The sequence below is a fragment of the Apium graveolens genome, chromosome 10 (assembly GCF_009905375.1).
Source record: "Apium graveolens cultivar Ventura chromosome 10, ASM990537v1, whole genome shotgun sequence".
Taxonomy (NCBI): domain Eukaryota; kingdom Viridiplantae; phylum Streptophyta; class Magnoliopsida; order Apiales; family Apiaceae; genus Apium; species Apium graveolens.
Window position 1 is genome coordinate 152,394,634 of NC_133656.1, and position 26,233 is coordinate 152,420,866.

At 33.8% G+C, this 26,233-nt stretch overlaps 2 protein-coding genes across 2 annotated transcripts; both read right to left on the reverse strand.

Annotated features, from left to right (window-relative positions):
• Positions 1-448: 448 nt before the first annotated feature.
• On the reverse strand, positions 449-2,127 carry LOC141691157 (protein FAR1-RELATED SEQUENCE 5-like). The gene is made up of 5 exons (XM_074495897.1): positions 1,675-2,127; positions 1,283-1,531; positions 1,088-1,146; positions 710-968; positions 449-637 (listed from the first exon to the last, which is right to left on the reverse strand). The coding sequence occupies exons 1-5, from the start codon at positions 2,125-2,127 to the stop codon at positions 449-451; spliced, it is 1,209 nt and encodes a 402-aa protein (XP_074351998.1).
• A 15,994-nt stretch (positions 2,128-18,121) lies between these two features.
• On the reverse strand, positions 18,122-23,515 carry LOC141690244 (glycerophosphodiester phosphodiesterase GDPDL3-like). Its single transcript, XM_074494944.1, has 9 exons — positions 23,304-23,515; positions 22,219-22,512; positions 21,674-21,789; positions 21,048-21,549; positions 20,652-20,690; positions 20,200-20,478; positions 19,808-19,950; positions 19,036-19,522; positions 18,122-18,670 (listed from the first exon to the last, which is right to left on the reverse strand). The coding sequence occupies exons 1-9, from the start codon at positions 23,422-23,424 to the stop codon at positions 18,369-18,371; spliced, it is 2,283 nt and encodes a 760-aa protein (XP_074351045.1). The 5' UTR covers positions 23,425-23,515; the 3' UTR covers positions 18,122-18,368.
• Between the last annotated feature and the right edge of the window lie 2,718 nt (positions 23,516-26,233).

The following is a 26,233-nucleotide window of genomic DNA, read 5'->3' on the forward strand; positions in this document are numbered from 1 at the left end:
AAACAATGTCTACAAAGAAAACCAACTCTCGTAAAAAGCTTACAAGAACACTCAACATGATTCTCCAGAAATTTGAATTGAACCTCATAATATTTTTCATCAAAGCTTCTATCTCGAACAACATATTTATTCACACCATCAACAGCAATTGGTTGGCTACCCAAACTAATGTGGAAACAACTAAACTTAATCTGTTTCTGAACCTTATAAAACATCATACGAGTGTAAACCTGAGCTGCATGCTTTTCAATATTCTTCTCCGTTACAAGTTTTGGAATACATATGTCTCCATTAGTGAGCTTTTTACTTTCATGAGTTTGTTTTTTAATGGCACTCATAACACATATAAAATTCCAAAAGTGTGTCTCATTTTTGCACAAAGTGATTGGAGTAAAAATTGGTGTTTTCTGACCTTGATGTGGTTCTAAGTAATGCTCCCATTGGCTTATCACGGAAAAAAGCAGGAATCCATGACTTCCTCATATATTTCATTCAACCAAACATGTTCACTTAATCCAAATTCCTTCAACACTACGTCCCATCCACTTTCAAATTCTGCTACCATCAAATGTGATGACCATACAAATTTGTTTAGCTTTTCCATAAAACCAGTTTCAGCACAAAAAAGAGGACCAACCTATATTAAAAAAATTATCAAACGCTGCATACAAGGCACTATATCGATGGATTAGAATTATAAAATGATTACCTTGGCCGGAAACTTCTGCATTATATGCCACATACAATATCGATGGATACAATCTGGAAACACCTTAGATATTGCAATTTTCATAGCAAGGCATTGGTCAGTTATTATACACTTTGGAGGACGACCAAAACCTTTTAAAACCATCTCACATGCCCAAGTAAAATTTGTGTCGTTCTCATGGTTAAGCAAAGCAGAAGCAAATTTAACACTCTTCCAATGATTATCAACACCAATGAAAGGCACAAAAACCATACCATACCTGAAGTACAAAATTTTACAAAAAATCAAGAATAAAATTGAAAGCTATATTGAAAAACTGATACAAAAAGAAATGGCAGAATCACTTAATATAATATATTAACACTTAATCATGCAAACATAAAAAAAGCATATTTGACAAAAATATAAGTCAACAAATATTCTAAAATATAATCAAACTACAAAACAAGCATGGGATGAATCAAAATTAAAATATAATACGATATACAATAAACACGTATAAAAGGATAGAATAATTTTGATTAAGTTATTAGTACGATAAGTTGTATCAAAAGAAACAACATCCCCGAATACTTCATAATTTCTTCTACCTCGAACATCATCCCAAAATAGACGAGTCAAATGACCATCTGAATATGTTTGATACTCATAGAAAAACCCTCCATCAGATGTCTCCTTTTCATTTTCAAATTTTTGTAAGAGCATATCAGCGTCATGTTTTCCTATGTACAATTTAATATCTCTCATCCAATTTTGAAAATCCTTATCAGTAGGCCCAACATTAGAATATAAACCAAACAAACTTAGTAGATGCCATGAGCTCTATAAGCGCCAATGTTAGATTTTTCAGTATCTAAGATAAATTGACGTTGAAATGAAGTCATAGTTCGATTTGCACGAAGAAACTCCTTTCCCGATTCAGAAGCTAACGGATGGTTATGACCCTCTATAAAACAAGAAATTACGTAGATACCATCATACACATACTTAAGAATAATATTTGCATTGCAATGACATTTTTTGGTAACAGTGTTCCTCCTTTTAACTTCTTCACCAATATTACCAGATGTATGCGATGATTCAGATGTACCTCTAGAATCCTTTGGACCAGAAGTATCATAATGTCCTGCCTTTTGGCAAACAAGATACTTTGTCACAACAATCTTATTCTTCACTTTCTGAGTCGATTTGCGAACATTAAAACCACCTTGTACTCCATATTCAGTATAAAATGAAAAACATGACTCAATATCCTTAAACCGCTGACCGGCATATGGTTTGAAACTATGATCTAGGACTTTAGGATTCCAAACATTAGTGGTTCTACTAAAAGAGTCATCAAAACCTTCTATCAATTCTTCAACCATATCATAGGATCTAGAATCACAAACATTTTCAAACAAACCATTATTTTCCATGTATGAAACATTTCCTGAATGATAAAAGAAAATATACAGAATATATGTCAACAAATATGTGCTAGAAAAATTAATTAATATAAGCTAAGGTGTTTGATCAAAGTACAAAAGCATATTATTTATTACAGTTTCCAATAAAAATGTATAATAAGATCATATGAAGGCACATATATAAACAAAAACACTTAAAAACGATCACAAAAAAACTAACACAAACATACACAGAATATTATTTAAATACACATTCAGTAATTCCATATGAAAAGGTGTGTAGATCACATCAACTTAAAATGTAAATAAGTAAAACATTCAAGTAAACACTAATACATAATCAATATATTTTTAACTTCAAAAGTTTGTATCAAAAAATAGAATACAAAAACATAATTATTTAAAAAAATCTTTTTTTTTGTTTATAACATTCATTTTTATCCTATAGAAGAATTAGTAGTACTTAGATATGCACAAAAAGCCCGGGCCCGAAAATCTGGCCCGGCCCGATCCGGTCAAAGCCCGGCCCGGTCCCGGCTCGGGCTTTGGGCCTCGACGGGCCCTATATTTTTAGGCAAAGCCCGGCCCGGCCCGATTAAAAGCTCGTGCTTCGGCCCGGCCCGGCCCGATTAAAAGCCTGAAAAAACCCGGTTATAATCTGATTATTCTAATATATTTTCTTATATATTTATAAATTCACATTTACTATAAATATAAATAATACTTTAAACACATATATATTTACATATTTATGATTAATAATATTATTTATATACTTCGTTGCATAAATAATGAAAGATTATATGATAAGTACACTATATATATATTGGATATCATTGTTATCATAACAATGATAAAACATAATATTCTATAAACATGTATATTTTTTGCCGAACTTAAATGTTTTAAACGAAGTAATGTTTTCATAAAATATTTCATGTAAACGAATACATTTTTATGATGATCCAGTTGCTAACATATGTATTCTTCGGAATCTCTAATAATACTCGATCCGATTTAAATTAAAAAAAAGCCTGGTACGATCCGATCCGGCCCGAAAAAAAGTCCGGTTAGGCCCGCCTCAAGGGCCCAAACGGGCTCTGACATTTTCGGAAAGCCCGGCCCGGTCAAAGTCAAAGCCCGAAAAACCCGGCCCGGTCAAAACCCGAGCTTTTTAAGGCCCGGTCAAAGCCCGGCCGGTGGGCCTTTTGTGCATCTCTAGTGGTACTTCACAACTATAGATTGTCTTAGAGGCAAAAAATTGAAATCTATTTTGTATTCTAAAAAAGAACAGAGGAACCAAATTTTATTATTACAGTAAATACTTTGATTCTACTGTAGAAGCACAAAAAGCCTAATTATAAAATAAAATGACATGAATCCAACACACACAAACATGAAGCCTATGTTGAGTTAATTACATATATTTTGAACCTATTGAATAGTCAATAATACTACTACACAACTCTAAATTGCACAAAATTAAAATTTATTTTGTATTCTACAAAAGAATAGAGGAACAAACTTTTCTCATTACAACAAATATTTTGATTCTAGTCTAAAAGCAAAAAATTCATAATTATAAAAACAAACAATTTCAGTTCAAATCATAAAAACATGAAGCCTATGTTAAAATCAAGCAAAGACGAACAATAAAAAAAGTAATACTAAAAATATTAAGTTGAATGCATAAATTAGAGGCTTAATTAAAATAACGATCTTTAAATCAATAAAAACGAAGCTTTAAAGAAGAAAAGAAGAAGGAAAAGACCTGAAGAACAAAGATTTTGAGCTGTAGTTACAAAAATTTGATCTCGATTCGATGAAGACGCCATTCTTTGTGATAGAGTAACAGATATTGACAGATACAGTGACGACTGAGAGAGATGAAGAGTGAAAAAAGCTCAGTGCAAGTATTTTAATGAAGATTTAAGCTTTAAATCAACAAACAAGAGAGAAATCAATGAGGAGAATGTAAATTGAAAGATATACAGTAAGAAAGAGAGAGAGATGACCGAGAGAGATATGAATGGGAGATAATGACGGAGAGATGAGAGAAAAGTCTCCGGAGAGATTAGAGAGAATCGCCGGAGAGAACGAAGGATAAAGACAAGAAAGTGTATATATTTGCGTGCATAACGGCCGTATGACAGTTTTATCTGTTTTATTTAATAATTAACTTCTGAAATTTCTGAACCGTTGGATGCATACTAATCCTATGGCTGTGATTAAATTAGATGATTCTCCACTGGACTCCATTTAATATGGTTCTCCACGGAGTAAAGGCCTATATATAGGCATATGATCAAATACAAACCAATTTTAAAATAAAAACTAAAAACTCATCCAATGAATTCACTTTTTAAATCTTACTGAATCCTAGCCATTCATATATACACATATATTTATTTTTATTACTATTTTTTAATACTACATCTTCTCCCCGACCCAGATTTGGATTCATCTCGCATCGGAAATTTCATCATTGTCGATTGACTCCCCCCCCCCCCTTCTCCTACATCCTCATCCAGCCCTCTCCCTCCTTCATCCTCATTCACCCACTTACATATAATCGCATATACATACACTTATTTTTGTATCTATCACCCTACATCTTATAATTATGATTTATGGCGGGCTGTCGGCGTTAATTAACTTGAACTTCGTCGTTCATCGTGGTGATTGGGTAAATTAAAAGTATTGACGAATGGATTGCTTTGATTTTGATTTTGCAAATATTATAAAATAGAATTAATGATCGGAAGTGATGATTTCTATTAAAGATGATACTTGTTGTTTTAGGTGATGACGACGATGGTGGTCGGAACAGATCAAATTCGAGATTGGTGAAGTAGGAGGTGTGGTAAATTGTTGTATATTCACATATGTATCAGTGTTGGTTTTTAGTAATTTTAATATTACAAGTTAGTGATTTTCATCAAATATCTCAGTGATTCTTGTAATAGATTTATGATTTTATTAATAAATTACAATTGGAATTCTAACGCTTATTGTTAAAAAAATTGCTTAGGTGGTAGTGTGCTAGTTCATGAACTTTTGTTCATAATATGTTTGTTATAAATCTTCTGTTAATAAATTTATCACATAACATTTTCGGGCTACGAGGCAGGAACATGGCAGATGGTGCAAATTAAAATGATCAACTATTGGATGCATAATGTAGGTTATAAGTGGATTAAATTAAGAGACTTTTGAATCTTCTCTCATTTAATTTTTTTTACCCCAGATATGCTATTATGCAGTAAGTTATAGTACATGTCAATAAAATTCAATATGTCATATCTCATATACTAAAAAAAAATCAAACTATTTAGAAGTTAACCATATAAATATTATAAATAAATTTTTTTTACCAATTAATTTCGTAATTTCACTATTTAATGTGATTATATGTTGATCCGAATAATCTTAAATAGTGATTTCTCATTTAAATTTTTTATTTTAATTATTTAATTTGATAATTTCTAAATCAATATTAGTAGTGTGTTAATTTTGAGACATTTTACTTTACAACTAATAGATATTTTAAAGACACGTGTCTTGAATTATTATTTAATTTCACGTTTAATGATTTAATGATTCTAATATTATTTAGCAGTCAGGGGACGGAAGTGGGCTGATGGACCTGGCAGTTTTTAGTTTGTATTATAAATTGGTTTGTATTTGAGTATGACCATATATATATATATATATATATATATATATATATATTAGCATATAAACTGTGCGATTCACGGTTGTTTTATCATTATATATTATAAATTTTAATTTGAATAATATATTACTCGTAGGATTCGATCTTATATTACTTGAATAATAGTATTTAATATTATATCTAACAGTTATCATTAATTTAATCTGACGACTCTAGATTGAGTGACAAATGACCAACTACTAGACTTTTAATGTTTCGTATTTAAAACACGTGCGATGCAAGGATTATTTTTAGTATTACATAATTGTTTTGAATATAATTTGAAGTAAAAAAATTAAGTTATGAAACTTATTTATTTTAAATTTTAATAATATGATTTGATAATACTTATTAATATACACATAGGTGTATAAGTTTGTGATATTACAGTTTTAAAAAATAATGTAATGATTGAAATTTATATTTTTATTGATAGCTAAAGGTGTGTTAACGAAATATTATTATATTCAATTAAAAGGTAAATTTTAGCTGAGATCAATAGTATATATGAACTGCCATTAGTCGGTTAACCGGCCAAATTAAATTAACTATATTGAGATTTATGTTAGTTTAATATGTTTAAACCTGAATTAATGATAAAATTTTACTTGTCAATAGAAAAAAAAATTATGTTAACTTGAGACCCATTATATCAACCAAATACATATAATTATACTTCTTATTTTGTTTAATTTTATTTTAACCTGATGTGATTATTATTTTATTTTAAAACAAATGGATAATATGTACAATTCTGTTTTAATTTGATGACATAATATCGATTCCAATAATTTTCTTTCAAATTTTTATTTTGTTATAGGTTGGTCCAATAATATAATATTTTTAGTGGGATCAATAATATTTATTATTTTATTTTAGCCCGATTTCTCAAATTCAACTAACTAAATGTAGTTTTTTTAATTTTTTATTCAAAATTGGATCAATAGTATAATTTTGTTTAGCCTAGCCAGGTGAATTTTATATATTATTTTATTCTAACAAAAACTATTAGACATATTATAATTTTGTTATGAATGTTTATCTATTTATGAGAGTTTTTTATTCTAAATATTATTATAATTACGGTGACAGATGGACTACCTAATAAAAAAGGTAAATTTTTTATCCAATTGTTCACCAAATTTTTATTGTTCCGTCTTTAATATAATGGTACAGATATGTGTGTTTGCATGCATCAATTTCTGCCCGTTTAGAATTCTTATAGTGCTCCTGCTTATGACCTTAGTTAAAATTAAAAATAAATATCTAATGATTTTTCGTAGTTAACGTGTAAGATATTTTTTAAGTGTAGACTTTAATATATTACTCCGTCAGTCCCTTCCAATTGTTTACATTTCTGAGGAAGTGTCCGGCACGCATTTTAAGGTGCATAAAAATTATAGTTATGTAACTTATTTTTATAATTTTCTTTTTCTGAATAAAAATTGAATGTTTTAATTTTTTTTCAGAAAAACAAAATTGTAAAAAAAAATTACAGAATTATATTTTATATGCACCTTAAAATGCGTGTCGGACACTCTCTAAAAAATGTAAACAATTGAAAGGGACGGAGGTTAAATGCGTGTCGGACACTCTCTAAAAAATGTAAACAATTGAAAGAGACGGAGTGAGTACCTTTGTTCTAAGTTTAAGTTTAACAGAGCGTTCGAATTAATGTAAATCTGATGTAGAAGAAGATTTTTTTTATCGATGATGTAGAAGAAGGTTACTAAATATAATCCTAGGCTACCTATAACTTTAATATATTACTATTAATTAATAAGAAGCTTATAAGTAAGGGTAATTCGGTAAATTAAGTGTGTACCAAAAAATAGATACCGTATCGAAATTTTTAATTTTTCGTCTTGTATATGATACTAACCTAAAATCCGTGCGATGCATGGTTGTTTTAAATAAAAATTATTTATTACTTTTATTTTAATATTTTACTAAATATATCTTTTAAAAGAGTAAATATGTTTGAAAATAAATGCATCCGAATATATCTTTCATTATATTATAAGAGATTTTCATATTAATTAAGTTTAAAATAAATAATTACATAAACTAACTAATTAAAAAGGTTGGAAAATATATACCATGACCAAATAAATAGATTGTGTGTTTGAATTAGAAATATACAATCTACATATATATTGTTTTTTTTAAATAAGATTTTTTTTTCAAAAAAAATATATTATTGAATGAAATATATAGTTTTATCGATATTTACAGATGTTTATACAAATAATAATTATGTTTTAATTTTAATATAATTTTAGCCTAGATAAATAATGTGAATTAACTTTAATTTGATTTTAGTATCTTTTTAGCACGGACGAAGACCCATTATACATACTAAATCCAACTAATTATTTTCCGTATTAATATAATTTGTTTAACCCCTCATATATGATATTACTTTTTTCGGACCAAATAAAAGTATACATTATTTTGTTTTAGTTGATGTAAATTATTTTTTTATCTTAAATTAATTATAAAATGTATAACTATTACTATTATCTGTAATCAAAAATTTAATTAAAAAATTCGACGATTATAATTTAAACTAAGAAACTAAAACTGAGTTTAAAGAAGTGGTTCCTATTTAGTGGTTTATTCTGAGACATATTAGTATGTTAGTGCTAATCTTGACATGCTATATTTTCTTGAAAACTACGGGTTTAGTAATAGTTTTAAAACGGATATTGGGAATGGGGACATATACAATCTTTATAGTGTTTCTTTTAAATAAGATTTTATTACAAAAAAATATATTATTGACTGAAATATATGGTTTTATCAATATTTACAGATGTTTATACAAATAATAATTATGTTTTAATTAAAATATGAATTTTAGCCTAGATAAATAATATGAATTATCCTTAGTTTGATTTCGGTCTCTTTAATTGTTCCAATATACTAACTAAATCCAACTAATTATATTCAGTTTTAATATAATTTGTTTAACCTATAACTTATAATATACTTTTGTTTTAGCACAGATAAAAGTATATATTATTTTATTTTAGTTGATCTAAATATTTTCATCTTGAATTAATTGTAAAAATATTTTTTCAGCTTTAATGAATCGTAAATATTGTTTTGTTTTATTCTGACACAATTATATAAAGTGACAAATTATCTCTAGTTCTGTTTTAATAAAATCGTATGGATATTATAGATATAGAAGAAACCCTAGAATTATATAGGCTCGTTATATCAACCAAATCCAAATAATTGTTGTTACTTTATTTTGAATTTTATTTTAGCCCTCGTAGAATATTATTTTATTTTAACCTGGATGAGTAATACATTTTTTTAACTCGATGTCATTGTATCGATCGACGAATTATCTATTAATTTTAATTTTATTCCATCCTAGTTCAATAATATATTTTTTTCAACCGCGTGAGTAGTATCTTTTTATTTTCTTTTAGACCGATGCCGCAAATCCATTTAGCTATATTTAATTTTTTTATTTGTTATTTTAGCATGGATCAATAGTACTCCCTCTGTCCCTCCCATTTGTTTACACTTTCCTTTTTTGGATGTCCCTTCCAATTGTTTACATTTCAAAATTTTCCAAAAATAGTAAAGTTTTTATAATTTTTAAATTAACTACATCCACTACTTTCCTCCACTATACCCACTTTATACATATAATATTAATCGGTCCCACTACTTTACTCATTTTTTCAACTTTTTCCACTATTTTATCATTTTTCTTAAACTCCGCGCCCCACCCAAATGTAAACATTTGGGAGGGACGGAGGGAGTATAATTTTGTACTAGCCCGAAATGGGAGTGAGAAAAGTCTCTAAAAAGTCTCATTGAATGATGTATACTATTTTCTTTTATCCCGGACCATTATATCCACTTAAAAATTGACTTTAAATTTGATTTTTGTTTTAGACTGTTTTATATATTTTTTTGACCCATGAGGATATTATATATTTGTATTATTTTGACCCGAGGCTATTATACATATTTAATTCTATGTGTACTTATTTAATTATTTTGTAAATATTAATCTATTATTGAGTCTCAAATATTTAGTTTTTTAATTTTTTATTTTAGTCCAAATAATTAGGATAATTTCGTTCAAGTGAATGAATAGTGTGTATAGATTGTAATTTTATTAGTATACATGATTATATTGTGAATATAAATATATTAATGAGAGTTTTTGATGTTAAATATGATTTTAAAATTAGATTATAATCAATAATACATGTGATTAACAACAAAAATTTTAATATTGTATATTAAATAATAATATAAATATATACCTTATAATATGTGCAGTAGGACAAAGCAAAATAGTAGTTTATGATGCAAATGAGCACCAGACCCTGATGCTCCTTTTCTGAGCCAAGAATGTTTGGAATAAAACATTTTCCTATTTTCAAATCGACCGGTATCCATAAATAAGTATAGGGTTAGAATCATAATTTGTAAATTGATTGAATTGTATCGTACATAAAGAGACTTTTATTGTTAGAATTTAGGGTAACATGCACTTGAATTATATGCAATTAGTCTTTCATAGTTAAGATTATAATGGGTTTAAAATAAACGTGTTTTTAAAATATTTAAATAAGAGTAATTAAGTAAATATAATATGAATAATTAAATAAGGGTAATTAAGTAATTTCAGCATGTACTAGATATTAATTTTTTTTAATATTTTATCTATTATAATATAATATAAAAGTCTATATAGATATTATTATTGTTATTATTATTATTATTGATATTATTATTATATCATTTTATTAAATAAATTTGTACATGTTATTTTTGGGAAAAGGGCAACTTTTGTTATTTTAAATAGAAAAAAATAACTTCTTTTAGTAGAAAATATGTTAGTTATTTGTAATTATAATATTTTGTTCAATAAAATTATTCAAGAAAAGGGCAACTTTTGTTATATAAAATAGAAAAATAACGTTTTTTAGTAGAAAAAATGTTAGTTATTTGTAATTATAATATTTTGTTTAATAGAATTATTCATAATACTTTTGGGAAAACAATGTTATAATTGATGAAAACAAAAATAATAATATAATTCGTATATAAATTAATATATTTAGGTATTAGTTTATACGGAAGTTTGTATGAGAGAGAAAAAGGAGTATATCCCGATCTGACATAATTTTTTATATGGGGCTCGTATAAATTAGAGACGTAATGACTATAATTTGATATAAAGTTTTTGCAAAGTACAACTCTTTTTCAATTATAATTCGCTTTTAATTTTAATTCACTTAAAAACTAATAATGATTGATAATCCCAGATCACCCGGGACCTTCTCCTTGTAAGGCCCGAACTCGAACTCCTTTTAGGCTGTGACGATGGCCGTGTGCGGTGTAGCTGTAGGGTGGGAACCTACAAAACAGAACCGGAGGGGGGTAGCGTCCCCGCGGCACCTCCGGCGTGAGGATGAGAAAGGGTTTTGAGGAGAAGAAGGGCAAAGTTGGAATTATGCAGATATGTTTGTGAGGAGTACGTGTGTGCACGTAAGTATATGTGAGAGAGAGAGAGAGTATATATGCTTGTATCTCCTAACCTTCCTTCTGTTCTACCTTTTATAGGCCTCCTACTAGGGTTTAGGGGTTTGTCCCTTTTCATCTGGACCGTAGGTTGGCCTTTTGGACTGTAGGGCATCTGGACGCCTGGGATGCGTCAGAGTACTATCAGATCTGGACCGTAAGAACGTCCTAGATTCCGGGTGCCTGGAAGGTGGTGATGTTGCCACGTGTCCTGGGCTCCCCAAGGTCAACGCTGAATCCGTCAGAGTACTATCAGATCTGGACCGTAGGAACGTTCTGGATCCCGGGAACCTGGACGGTGGTGATGCCGCCACGTGTCCCGGGGTCTTATGTTTGGGCCCTGGGCCTCTTCAATTGGGTCTGACTTATTATGGGCTATCATTTGCCCCCCACTCCCTTATGCGGGTTTACCCGGATGGGGGAGTAGAGTAATTGCCCTTGTGCCGCGGCGCCTTTGTAAAATTTTGGGGGTTATTTGATTTGCTGCCCCCAAACTCCGGGGTCAAATGGGGGTGTGACTCCGGGGTTAGCTTGGTTAGTCATTTGATTTTAGTTCAAGGTGGGGTTCCTTGAAACACTTTGGAAAATTTTGGGGGTTTGATTTATTCCCCCCTAAGCCCGGGGTCACATGGGGATGAGACTCCGGGGTTGACTTGGTTAGTCATTTGATTTTAGTTCAAGGTGGGGTTCCTTGAAACGCTTTGGAAAATTTTGGGGGTTTGATTTATTGCCCCCTAAGCCCGGGGTCACATGGGGATGAGACTCCGGGGTTGACTTGGTTAGTCATTTGACTTGAGTTCAAGGTGGGGTTCCTTGAAACACTTTGGAAAATTTTGGGGGTTTGATTTATTGCACCCTAAGCCCGGGGTCACATGGGGATGAGACTCCGGGGTTGACTTGGTTAGTTATTTGACTTGAGTTCAAGGTGAGAGTCCTTGAAATACTTTGGAAAATTTTGGGGGTTTGATTTATTGCCCCCAAGCCCGGGGTCACATGGGGATGAGACTTCGGGGTTGACTTGGTTAGCCATTTGACTTGAGTTCGAATTTTGGGCACGGTTTGGTGGGCAAGTACACTCCTGACATTTGATTTAACTGGACTCTGAAAAGCTGTCGCTGCAAACCCGGGATGCTAGGCGGCTGTTGGGATTCCATCCGGGGTCAGAGATATACACCTGTTATGCGTATCTTTTGAGTGTACAGTTTTTTGTTTCCCCCCCCCCCTTTTTTGCCTAAAAAGACGCGTCGTGACATGATTGCAGTAGTGGTAATAACTGCTGCGGTTATTAATTTGTCGCCAATCAATTGGTGCCACGTGGCCCCGACGGTTTCTTTAACCCAAAAACCGCTCACATCTTCTTTCTTCCTTCTATAAATACCACCCTCTCCTTTTCTTTTTTCATTTACGCAAACACTTCTGCATAGAGAGATAAGAGCATTTTACAGAGATTTTTGGAGCCTTCGCTGTTGAAGCCGCATTTCCTTCTCCTGCTACTTTGTAAGCATCTTGATTTCTCACCTCTCTTCTTTCCATCTTTTCCATTTGTTATCGCCATGCATGTAACCATTTTGTGAGAGTTTTGCTTCGCTCTTTCGTATTCCTTGCTCGAATTTCATGACTGTCTTGTTTATTAGACCTTTGACCTCTGTAGTTTGTAGGTTTTGCATGGCTTTTGCAATGGTTTTGTGCTTGATTTGCGTATTTAACATGGATTTTGGTAGTATTGTATGCGAATAAGTGGGTTTTTGTAGTGTAAATAGTTGTAGGGCCCGGGGTGTGTTCTTGATGTCTGCTTTTTGTTGTATATGTATGTATATGCTGCGGATCTTGTTTTTGGGGTAAGATACGTACATGATTTGTTTCTAAACTTGTTCTGTTTTTTTTGTCTTGTTTTGTTGTTTGGTTCGGGTTTGGCATTGACTCCGGGGTGCGTTTATATAGGCACGTGTAGTATATGCCAGGTAGTCGTTTTAAGCGTATTGCTACTCTTAGGAATCGGTATTCCGAGCGTCCTGTCGGGTTAGGTGAACTTAACTCCTTCTACCCCTCTTCCTCTTCCAGCTGTAGTTCAGTAGAAATGCCTCCCCGGGTTGACCCGCCTCAACGAGTTTTAGCTCAGACCCTAGTATTAGGTCCCGGGGGTACTTTATCGAATCCGGATGGGTCGTGGGAGGATGTAGATGAATATTTTGTCCAGTGCTGAGTGAACCCCAAACCCCTGAGCTTTTATTACAGAGATTTATCCGAGGCATATGGGGGCCCGGATGGTTTGGGAGGTCGGGAGCCTTATAATGAGGATGAGATGGATAGGAAGTTCTTTACCGCCCCGGGTACTAGGTATGAGTGTGGGGCGGTTCATAGAGAGGTTCAGGAGAAATACACAGACGCCGAGGTAGATGGTGCCCTTAGGCTTGCCTTTAACCTTGATGACACCTACCAGTGGAGATGGCCTGAGGAGCATGAAAGGGTATACCACCGACCGGAGGGGGGATGGGTTGGAATTCCACTTGAGCATCTCCGGGGCATGCGCCTTGGACTACATCAGTTCACCAAATCCCTATGCCGGGATGTTTATGGTATCCCTTTCACTCAGCTGGCCCCGAACTCGGTGAAATGGATCAGTTGGTTTTTAGCTTGCTGTCATGCCAAAAGTTACCTCCCCACCTTCAAACTTTTTCATCATATTTTTAAAATTAAGAGATCCACCGCTCGGCCGATTTACGAGTTCATGTTTAGGATAGAGGATTGTGGGTATCCCTCTGATAAGATGGTGCTCCCGGTTAGTATGTTGACGTCGCTTAAGGGATGGCACCGGGAGTTCATTTTTGTCCGGGGTGGGGATCTGGAGTTCATGCCACTCCATAAACTTGAGATTAAAACAGATAGGTTTCCGGTCCAACGGCTCGGGCAAGCAGCTCTCGCGATGGTTTATGCCTTCTGTGGGGCACTTGGGACGCAGTGGACCCGGGACTATTTTACTAGCAATGAGAACATGCATGCTGCCGGATGTAAGTCTATTGCCTTTGCTTTATTTTGATACTGTATCTGTTTATTGATTGCTTGTATCCGGGACTGATTTCTTGCTGTTTTCCTTTTCAGGTATTCCGAAGTTGATTCCCTATCCCCCCAACATGTCTGCCCAACTTAAAGATCTGTCGGCCAAGCTGCGAAGGATTGGGGGAATGACTAGCGTGGATGTTGGGAAGAAGAAGGTTGGAGAGGGTGATGATGCGGCCCGGAAGGCGGCGCCGTCTCGCCCGGGGAGGACGACAATCGTGATCGATGAGCCCCGGTCCGAAGACGTGCAGCAGGGGGATGTGATAAGAGTTCCAATGCCTCGAAAGAGGAAAGGTGTCCCTGCGAGTTCCGGGGATAAAAGTGGCGATGTTTCTGAGGGCCCAGTTTCGAAGAAGGCTGCTATTGATCTGGCTCCGGACACTCCGGAGACTCTGAAGGCCTTGCTTGCTAGTTTTACCCCGGAGGTTCGCCGGAGGGAGTTGTTTGAGAATTATCCCAGTACGGCGGAGAGGAAGAAATACAGGAAGGAGCCCCTTGATGACTTCCTGGTCGGGCTTCAGGAGGACATCACTGCTGTAAGCATTTTTCTTGTTCCCTTCCTGGTCGGGGTGGGGTTCCCCGGGACTGCTGAATGTAGTTGGCTTGTCTGTCAAGCTTGTATCTCTTGTCTCTCCGGGACGACGAGCGTCGCTCCGGAGACTCGTCATCGTCTTGTATCCTTCTGTTCATCTTCATTGATTTGAGGAAATCATTTTCCTTTATGAACTTTGATGCCAACGCGTATGCTGACGCCAGGCTTTGGGGCTCCCTGTGAATCAGGTCTTTGACATAGCCTTCACAAGATATCGGGTGCAAGTTTCTTCGAAAGATGTTTACTGCCTCCTTTTCTTCTAAGTTGGAGAGTTGGTTGATTGCTTCCTGGAATCTTTTGATGAATTCCGGAAGGGGTTCCTTGCTTCTTTGTTGGATTGTTTCTAGGTGACACATCTGCAGCTCGTTCATCCGGTTGGCCCTAAATCTTTTCAAAAATATCTCGCAGAAGTCTCTCCAGGAGTCCACACTCCGGGATGGTATGCGGCTGAACCATTTCTGAGCGCCCCCCTTCAGTGTTGATGCGAAGAATCGGCATCTAGTCAGGTCGCTGTAATCATAAATATTGGATATTTGCTCAAAATAGTTCAGATGCTCTTCAGGGTCAGTCAGCCCGTCAAAAGAGTCGAAATTGAAATGCTTCAGCCCTGACTCTCTAGGGGTGGCTTCCAGGCTCTTTGTGAACGGGGTCGCTGCTGCCCCTACTTCCATGTCGCCCTCCACTTTCCTTTTAAGGTCTCGAAGGGCCCGGGCCATTTGTTCTTGCTTGGACTCCTTCTCCGGTTCCGAGTCTGAGGAAACGTGAATCCGGTGGGCCCTTTTCTTAAGTTTGGTCTCCTCCTCCCGGATCCTCCTTTCTATGGATTCTTGGGTTTTAGCCTCTTCTTCTCTCCGGATTCTCTCCCGGAGGGCAGCTTTTCTTATTTCATCTCTGGCGTCCTCTGGTGGCTTTTTTAAATTCTTCGCAATCCGGTCGAAGACGGATCCCCGAGATTCTCCGGACTGTTCTTTAGTCCGCTCTCGCCGATCCCCTGGGCGGGTCTCCGGCTCGGCGTTCTGCTTTTCTTTCCACAAGTCCATAGCCGCCTGTATCTGTTCCGGGGTCATGCTTCCCCATGGGCTTGTGGTGATCCCTGTGTGTTTGTGGGCAGCTTTTTCAATGACTATTCTTTGATCTCCTGGTTGGAGATTTTGAGAGGGAGTCCGGGTTATGGGGAACCCTTCTTCCAGGTCTTCCATGTCTCCATCCCTGGGTTGGGGAGGAGGCGGTAGGAAAGAGGTGGAAACTGCTGCTTTGCTTTTTCTTGTAGTCATGGTTATGGGAGATGGTGTTTCGTGCTTGTCGGAGGTTCGACCCCTCCTTCTAGCGCCAATGATAATCCCAGATCACCCCGGGACCTTCTCCTTGTAAGGCCCGAACTCGAACTCCTTTTAGGCTGTGACGATGACCGTGTGCGGTGTAGCTGTAGGGTGGGAACCTACAAAACAGAACCGGAGGGGGGTAGCGTCCCCGCGGCACCTCCGGCGTGAGGATGAGAAAGGGTTTTGAGGAGAAGAAGGGCAAAGTTGGAATTATGCAGATATGTTTGTGAGGAGTACGTGTGTGCACGTAAGTATATGTGAGAGAGAGAGTATATATGCTTGTATCTCCTAACCTTCCTTCTGTTCTACCTTTTATAGGCCTCCTACTAGGGTTTAGGGGTTTGTCCCTTTTCATCTGGATCGTAGGTTGGCCTTTTGGACTGTAGGGCATCTGGACGCCTGGGATGCGTCAGAGTACTATCAGATCTGGACCGTAAGAACGTCCTGGATTCCGGGTGCCTGGAAGGTGGTGATGTTGCCACGTGTCCTGGGCTCCCCAAGGTCAACGCTGAATCCGTCAGAGTACTATCAGATCTGGACCGTAGGAACGTTCTGGATCCCGGGAACCTGGACGGTGGTGATGCCGCCACGTGTCCCGGGGTCTTATGTTTGGGCCCTGGGCCTCTTCAATTGGGCCTGACTTATTATGGGCTATCAATGATAATAATATAAAAATTTATAAGGGTAATTAGGTAAAATCAGTGTATACCAAAAACAGGTAACGTACCAAATTTTTTAATATTTCGTCTTTTATATAATAGTAAGTAATATATACTAGCTTATAACTCGTGCGATGCACGGGCTGATTATAATATTTATAATTTATTTATTATATAATAATAAACTATAAAAGATAATAATTATGTATTATTAAAATTAAAGAAGTTAATTTTTTGTATGTATGGTGATATTGATGGATTTAAAATATGAATTAAAAATATGAATTTTTTTCTAATATTAAAATATGAATTATTAAAATTAAGTTTGGAAGTATTAGGTTTTTTGTGCAAGACATGAGAAAGAAGTTGATGACAATTAGAAGTTAAGTTGAATTGTAGTTTAAAGAGTTTGTAATTATATTAGACACCTGATTTAATATATTTAAATAAATTATTTTTGTTTTAACTTTATTTTGGAAGGTGAAAATAAATGTTCTAGGAAGTTGTTAACGAACGACCAAACGAAATCATGTTTTTCTTATAATAGTATAATATTGATAGATTTGTTTGTTAAACAATTTATACATATTCAATTAAACGAATTGTAGAATATATTTAAGTGTTTTATGAGGATAATAACTTGTAATAATTAGGAATGTCCCAATTTGATTTTTCAACATTTCCAAATATTTAAATATTTTCAAAATATATTAAATATGTGTTTATTTAAATTATAATTTAATAAGATTTTTTTTGGTGTTTGGATAGAGCAAAGTGTTTGACAGTATTGAATTATCTATGTGAAATAAAAGACTGTTAATACGTATATAATTTTTTTAATTTATATATTTTTTTAATATTTTTTTATAGAAGGTGTTATCAAAATTTTTGAAAGCTGGGAACTAACCAACCAAATTATCCTATATTTTACTTCTAATAGTATAGTATAGATGAGTAAAGTTCTATGAGTCCACCTATATATACATATGATAATTTATGAAAAATAGCCAAATTTGATTCGGACTCGCATCCAAGAATCTGCAACTCAAGTTGGTGAAACTATGATGTATCATCCATCACTTCCACAACAAGATACAACTTACAGCCAAAGAATATTTGCCAATACCATAAAAGAATATAGTGTTACAGTTTTCAGTTTTATACACAAGCCCTGTACTCAGCAAGGGCTTTCTTACATTACAAAAGAAAGGAATAAGCCTATCATAGAATACTAATTTCAAATATCAGACAACTAAATCATGTTCATCTGACCTCCAAACATCTGAAAACTTGAGCTACAGAACAGCGAAAATGTAGGAATGTGCAAAAAATGACGTGTTCCGTGTTCAAATTAGCAACACTGTGGCAAGAATAATAGCAATGTTTGATAGGAAAATACCGGCAACTAGTTTAACTTGCCCACTAGGTTGCTGAGGAGGTGGTGCTGAAGCACCATCACCAGTACCATTATCACTATTTGGTTTCGCGGCAACAGAAGGAAACGGAGGCTCTGTCACATCAGCCACATCTAGGACCGGGCTGGGAGCTAGAGCTGGTGGCTGAGTTACACTGACTGTTAAGAGACTTCCGGGACCTACGGGAGTCATGTAACTTGGTGTATCCTTCCCTAAAGTTAAGCAACGGTTCCCTGTAGAGCATCATAACAAATAAGAGAGGAGAATAAAAGATATACAGAATAATCTATGATATCTATGACAAACCATATATTACTGTTCGAGTACTATCACTATCTTAAAATTAAAATTTTTAATACAAGTCCAATCCATATTATGAGATCCTAAGATAGAATTTTAATTTAATTGTGTTTCCACTTTTGTGGATGTGATCCTAACATAGTATCACAGCTCCAAGAAGTCTAAGCTGAACTTTAAAGGAAACCAAGATTAGAATACTAGCCATCTATCAGCTATTTCACAAAAAATAAAAGGAGATGATCAGTTCAGCAGATATATATACAAGCATTAACTCAAAAGAAAATGAATTAAAACTTACTTCTGTATTTGTTGGCTGTCCCAGGGAAATCAGTAATGACACCATCAACCCCAGCACCTACAACAAATGAGTTCAGCTCCACATATGCATCTGAGAAGAAATCCCATGCTTGAGAAAAAAATTCATTTCGAAAAAGTTGCACATAGACAGGTAGCTTAAATGCCTGTAGCTTTGAAACAACATCTGTAGCACCAGTGAGGAAGCCAATATTTCTAGTATAAACAGAATTTTTGTTGATAACAAGAGAATTAGCGAATTTTGCTATATCCAAAATGGTCGAATTCAAGGCGTCACGGATATCCTCCTCAACCTCATAAACAAGCTCGTAGTTGTTTTTTCCGTCCTTGAGTTTAATAAGAACTGCACTATTTGAAGATTGAATCATTACTTTTTTACTTGTCTGGTTATTGTAACCAGCTTTGCTCAAGGCATCAACAACAGCGTCTGTCACACCCAGTCCCTGTTTTTCTGCTAGGTAGGACGCATTCTGTAAGATAGGGAATATCAACAAGTTCGTTAGAATTATAATGGTCAAGCTATTGGACCATGCTACACATCATGACTACACATTACCTTGCAAAATTCAGATATATCTAGAATCAAGATGACAAAAGGAGGCTTAAAGTTTTCAAGTGAACCCGTCTATATAATGAGATGATTCAGTCCATTTTACATTATGTAAACTGAATTATTTTAATTTCAAAACCTGCAGACCTTTTAAAGTTTGCTGGCGGATGCATTACTAGAGATCAAAAAACTATATAAAACTCACCTCAATGCGGATCACAACGCCGGAAATAGATGTTGCATTATTTGCCAAGGCCAAAAAGTCGGATAATGCCACAAAACTTCCAGCATTCTTGTTTCTAGGATTCCGATCCAAAAATGCCTCTGAATAGGGGTTTAATATCACCGCTGCCATTAAATTTTAGGTAACATATGGAAACATGAGCACGCTAGAAATCCAGATAATTTATAATAAGAAAGTGCAAAGTATTGTGTCACAAACATGAAGGAAGGGTATGTTCTTGGACACTGGTTGACTGATACTTTTAAGAAGTTAATCGAAAATATATATAATATATATATATAACATATTATGTTTCCCATTGATTTCAGATCAGTAGCATATGTATGAGAAGTGGGGACAACTGTTTAACTTACGTTTTAGAGTTTGTATATCGCTCCAGTTGACACTAAAGGAGAATATTCCCTCAGCATTAAGCTCGGGGATGTTAATTACTAGGTCACTGAAGGATTGAGCAGCTGTGCTTCGTTCTATAAGATTTATAGAGCCTAAACAAAACGGTGTTCCATCCTTCGACATTTGAACAGGACAGTCAAGAATGTCGGCACCATCTGAAATAGCCTGTTTGTATGCTAAATCAGTACAACCAGGGTATTCTCCACTTGATCCTTCATGTGAAATGACCAAAGGGATTGCTGCAAGGGGAAACCAAGAAACATTATCATGCTTGTGGGTCTACAGTTGTACAAGAACTAGAAGTAAGCCATGTTGCAATTAAGCTTCTAACAATGAATTCTGCATTGTTTAAAAAATTGAACAGCAGAAAAGGAAAAGAAGATATACAAAAACTTATATAATAACGACATACCTGGTCCAGAATTGTTTTTGTCCATATGAGAGAAACAATCTGCAGCATCATAAATTATTAAAAAAAGAATTAAATTTCACATTAACATTGGTAACAGAGATATGTAGGAACTATCTAGAATCTAGTGCTCAGGTAATTTTCTCACAAGGTAGAAAGAAAAGGTATTCCAACAACATAATTATCTGTTAGGTCATCTTACATGGACTACTACTTATTTGTCACTGTTCACAGGTGTACAGTGACAAATTTTAAAAAAGCGATCAAGTTCCCCGTTACCAGTATTCAGTATTGAAGTATAGTCACTAGAGGATTCGATGCTTATTTCCACATAGTGGGTTTTTAGCAAATCCAAACACCCCAATAAAACACGAAAGATAACTTTATAATCAAATTTACCTATGGCCTCTGATGGGGTAATTGGGAAATCAGAAAGCACACCATCAACAGAAAAGTTATCATTGTCGATGAAATTCAAATACTCTGCTACGGGATCATAGTTGTAATCATAAGCAAACGGTACATCATTTGCAAAATCAGATGCAAAAATTTCAAGTCCCTCTTTATGAGCATCCAAGACGACTGAGGTATGAGGCATCAAATACAGATTCTTATCCACAGGCCATATGTAAGTTTTTGGGACTAAAATACCAGAAGCAAATGTTTTAATAAACGTCAAATTCTTCAAAAGAGAGCCATAGGTTTGGTTGGTAGAAGGCTCAATATCACTCTGCCCTAAAAATCGAAAGATAAGCTTTGTCGGGCTTGGTTTGAATCGTGTAACAATACTTCTCAAAAAGTTAACCTCCGGAGATGAAATATAATTCACGATAACATGTCTAGATGTAGATATCACGTAGCTTCTCATGCTTAAATTATGTTGGCTGAAAAATGCATCATGCTGCAAAGCAATAAGAATATATAAGCTGGCTTGTTTTTAGCTAATATATTAAAATATTCTCTCCTCAAATTTACATATTTTGAGAAATTAATCCATAGAAAATGTTGTGCAGCTTCATGATTACCTGAACATTTAACCACAATCCAGGTGGTTTCAATTGTCTAGCCACGTCTTCAACAGTAACTATTTGGAAGAAGCTGTGATCAAACAGATTGGACCGAGAGAAAACTCCTTGCGTCACTGTCCAGTTTACAAATAGGTTTGTAAGTCCAACAGAATCATCATTTTTATTCAGCTCTACTTTAAATATCCTTTTAACTCTATATAAATTCCAATCACAGGTTTACACACACCAATATGTCATGAAGTTTCCTTAATATATCAACCATATATTTCTTGCTGAGAACCAGGTGAAGGAAAACTTTACAAGCTCTTAAGTGACTAATCTTTTGGTTAGATAAGGATTTACAAGATACATATAAACTGTAAGACATTGACCGGGGATCTCAAGCAAGTAAAAGTTTCCTCTCAGACTTATCCTATACTTCCTAGTTGTTAAAACCTTAGACATGAGTTCTTTTAACACAAAGGAAGATTAGACATGATTTTTTTTTCTTTTCTAAAAAACAGTTTTTTTCAATAGTAAGATTAATATAGAAGTATACTTACAAGATACATTTATGAGAGCATCTAGGGTGAAATCAACTGAAAACCATCCCGTCCTACTAACACCGTTCACGAGGTAGGTGTTACTGCTTTCGTTGAAAAGCCCCCCAATATCAGAACCGTTGTTAAGAGTAAGTTCAGGGAAACAGATCCCGGCTCCATCACTAGTAAGTTGTACGTCACACCACAATATCATATCAGGTAAACCAGTAATTAATGCCAAGGTGTATCCGGTCATACTGGAATCTGGAAATATCCCAGAAAAGCCACCACGTGCAATGGCTAACGGTGGATCTCCTACAAAATGCAAACAATAAGTGAGTTTCTTTTATTTAGGTTACTTTTCGTATCCACAGAAAAAGAGTATTGAAGCATGAACCAAAACAAAAAAAACAAGAACAAACTGCACAATTGCTTATCTTCAAACAATTAAAATTGTACCCTCATTAAATAAATTAAATAAACACATTCTAGCTCTTTCCATCCCAAACAGTGAGCGAAAGAGACGTGATGATCTGCTACTGAAACAAAGCCTCTTCACACTTGTGAACGCAAAGCAACCATTACAGCAAATTCAGATTTCAAAATTGTTGCCTTAAACCCTCTGGTACTAACACCAGCAATTCAATTGCAATCAACAAACTTTACACAATCAAGCAAACCAACCACTCAATAACCTTTCTCCATGGAAACTAATAAAAATCACTTCGTTAATCTATTCAGCTTAGACAACACAATACAACATTTATCAATCAGCCCATGATCCCATACCAAACTCCTCCTTGTTCTCAACTTAAGCTCATCCTAATCATATTTTTCGCCTTTTCAACACTAAAAAAGGTTCTTAAAAGCCACTCTAAGCACAACAATACTTAAATCACATTAACACCAAATTTTCTTCACTACCCAAAATTCAATAAAACTGTAAAAACATTTCTACAAAAGCATCTCAGCCAAATCTCATAAAATCACACAACTCACACACACACATATCAAAAAACAAAAAAAAACACCCAACTGGCCTAATCACGATATGCAAACAATGACATACATACAAACACATGTATGAAAAGAAAAACGAGAAATACCACTTAATGTCTTCCATAAAGAAGTGTTGTTTTGAGCAGATCTTTGAGCAGTTGAAAACACAGACAAGCGAAGAAGAAGCAAGAAGATTGTAGTTGAAGTAGATGGTTTTAGCATCAACATTGTGTTTAAACTTGACTGATGTTGTTGTTCTTGGGAAGTATGAGATTTGAGTTTTTAAGACACGGAGTAAAGAAGACAGCACAGAATCACAGGCATTAGTCCCCACTTTCTTTATATATACTGCTGTGTGTATGTATACTTGCTTTATTATTACAAAAGTGTGTTTTTTGGTTAAATTTTTGTATTCATTTTACAAATATTAGAAAATAATAAAAAAGTTATTAAAAATGTTATTTTATGATTTCTTTTGTTATTTTGTAAAAATACGGTGTGTAATTTAATGCAATTCTTTTTTCATTTTTCTGGAATAAAGATGGTTTTGATTGCATTAAGATTGAATTAGATTTAACGGATGTAACAATGTACTCCCTCCGTCCCTCCCAAATGTTTACCGGAGTTTAAGAAAAATAATAAAGTAGTGGAAAAAAGTTGAAAAAATGAGTAAAGTAGTGGGACCGATTAATATTATATATATATAGTGGGTATAGTGGAGGAAAGTAGTGGATGTAGTTAATTTAAAAATTATAAAAATTTTACTATTTTTGGAAAATTTTGAAATGTAAACAATTGGAAGGGACATCCAAAAAAGGAAAGTGTAAACAAATGGGAGGGACGGAGGGAGTATTATGCAACTAAATGTCTTTACTTGTTAATTTTTTAAATTTGTATTATCTGTTGATTGTGATTAATTTTTAATTATAAATGTGGTTGCGAAGTTGGAAATCATATTTTTATATAAAAAAAATCAGACAAATGACATTTTTGAAAAAGGTGTCTTTTTGTAAATTATTTTTAAAAAGACAATATTTTTGTGAAAAGGTATATACTAATCCTCAGGTATTTTTAAAAAGTTCAAAATAATATTAAAAAAATGTAACTGCTACCTTTAAAACAATTATCATATTTGATCTCTCAATATTCAGCCGAAGATAGGACACAAAAATTAGAAAACCAATACTTTTAGCCTTTTACACATTTAATTATAGATTAACAAGTACCGTTCACCGGATTGTTTATGTTATTTTTCGGCACGTTTTTCAATACTCGTTAAAAGTATAGTTTTATAATATATTTTTTAATAAAAATTTTATGTTTAAACTTTTATTTAAAAAAAAATTAAAAAATATTATAAAACTATATTTTATAGAAATTTTACTTTTTAATACCTTGTAACTCAAATTTATTTATAAAACCAGAAAAAACAACCATTCAGAGTCAGATATGCTGAAGGTAAACATGTACTAAAAAATATACAGCTGTGGTTGTTATACATTTGTGTGTAAATCATCACACACACATAAAGGAAGGTGACATACTGGTTCATACTAATAAAAGATATTCAGAAAACAGGCTGTGATTTGTAGTCCATGATTTGGTCCTTTTAAAAATAAACATGGAGACATGTTCAGGAAATACAATTATTAGATCATGCGATGAATAATAGTATTAAAATGAACTTAAATCCAAAAGTCGAAACTACTTGATGGAACAATGGTCTTGCACACATTTATAATTATATCCTCTTCTTTCTCCCTCTTGCTTTTTTACGTAACCTTTGGCCATGGAAGCTGGATTACCAGATTTAAATTTTGTGAAATATTAATTATATTTTATGAATAAATTTTTATATCTTTTAGATATTCATATATTTTCAAAATTTTAATAATGAGAAAGCTATATTTTTTTATACATGTGATTCGTCCCCTTACTAGATTCTTCTCAGTAGGATAATAATCTCTTTCTTCCTCTTTTGTTATAAATTAACACGTATTTTCAGATGAACATAAATATAATTTTATAATTTTTTATCAGAATTTTTTTTTTTTAAATATAGAAGTATATTTTATATTCATCTTAAAATATGTATTTGACTGACAAATGATAATTAAGAGTGACGGGTGAGTATTTGGTGTGTTTTGTTTTAGTAAGCTTTTGATTTGTGATATATACACTTAAAAAATTTTGATTCAATAAATAAATTTGTGTTTAAATTATTTTCTTAAATGAAACCTATATTTTAAATTATACGGAAGTTAAAGCTACGTTTTCATAATATTTTTGTGGGCAAAATCAGCCACCTAATTTTTTATTTTAGATGACAGAAACATAATCGTGTATATAAGAAATTAGGAATATATAAGATGATGGTTTGTTTGGCTTAATTAAAACAAAATTTGTCAACTTCATATAGCTGCTGCATGCTGGAGTGCTGGTGCTGGGTAATACTATCCCTTGTTATTTGTTTGACTATCCAAATATTTTATTGTTGCGCGTAACTTGACTTTACACATTTATAATTCTCAGTTTCACGGCTATTTATTACCCACAAATTCATAAATATGTTTTACGCGCATTTAATGTTTTTTTAATAAAATTAGATTATAAAGTTTTAATAGTTAATACTGATGAATTTAGTTCTGTACCTTTCTGTATTTTACCCAAGTCAAAATCCAACAAAACCAGTCTCCATCATCCCACTATTACAGAAGCTAATATACCCTATTGGTGATTAGTAAAACAGAAGTAATAATAAAAACACGGGATGATTAATGCAATTGCAAACCAGTCTCCATCATATTAAAATTAACAGCTGTTTAGACTATTACAATTAACGCGGGAGTATTTATTGCAAGCTTTTTACAAGCTGTTTAGACTAATATTGGTGTCTGCTCGCAAATATAACCCGGAATCGATACGCACTTTTGGAAGTAGCAGTGCACATTGCACAAGGCCGCAAATTTCGTAAGAAGATAAAAAAAATGACATCGAGTCCTATGTGATAGTTGCATACTTGCACGGATGGATATCT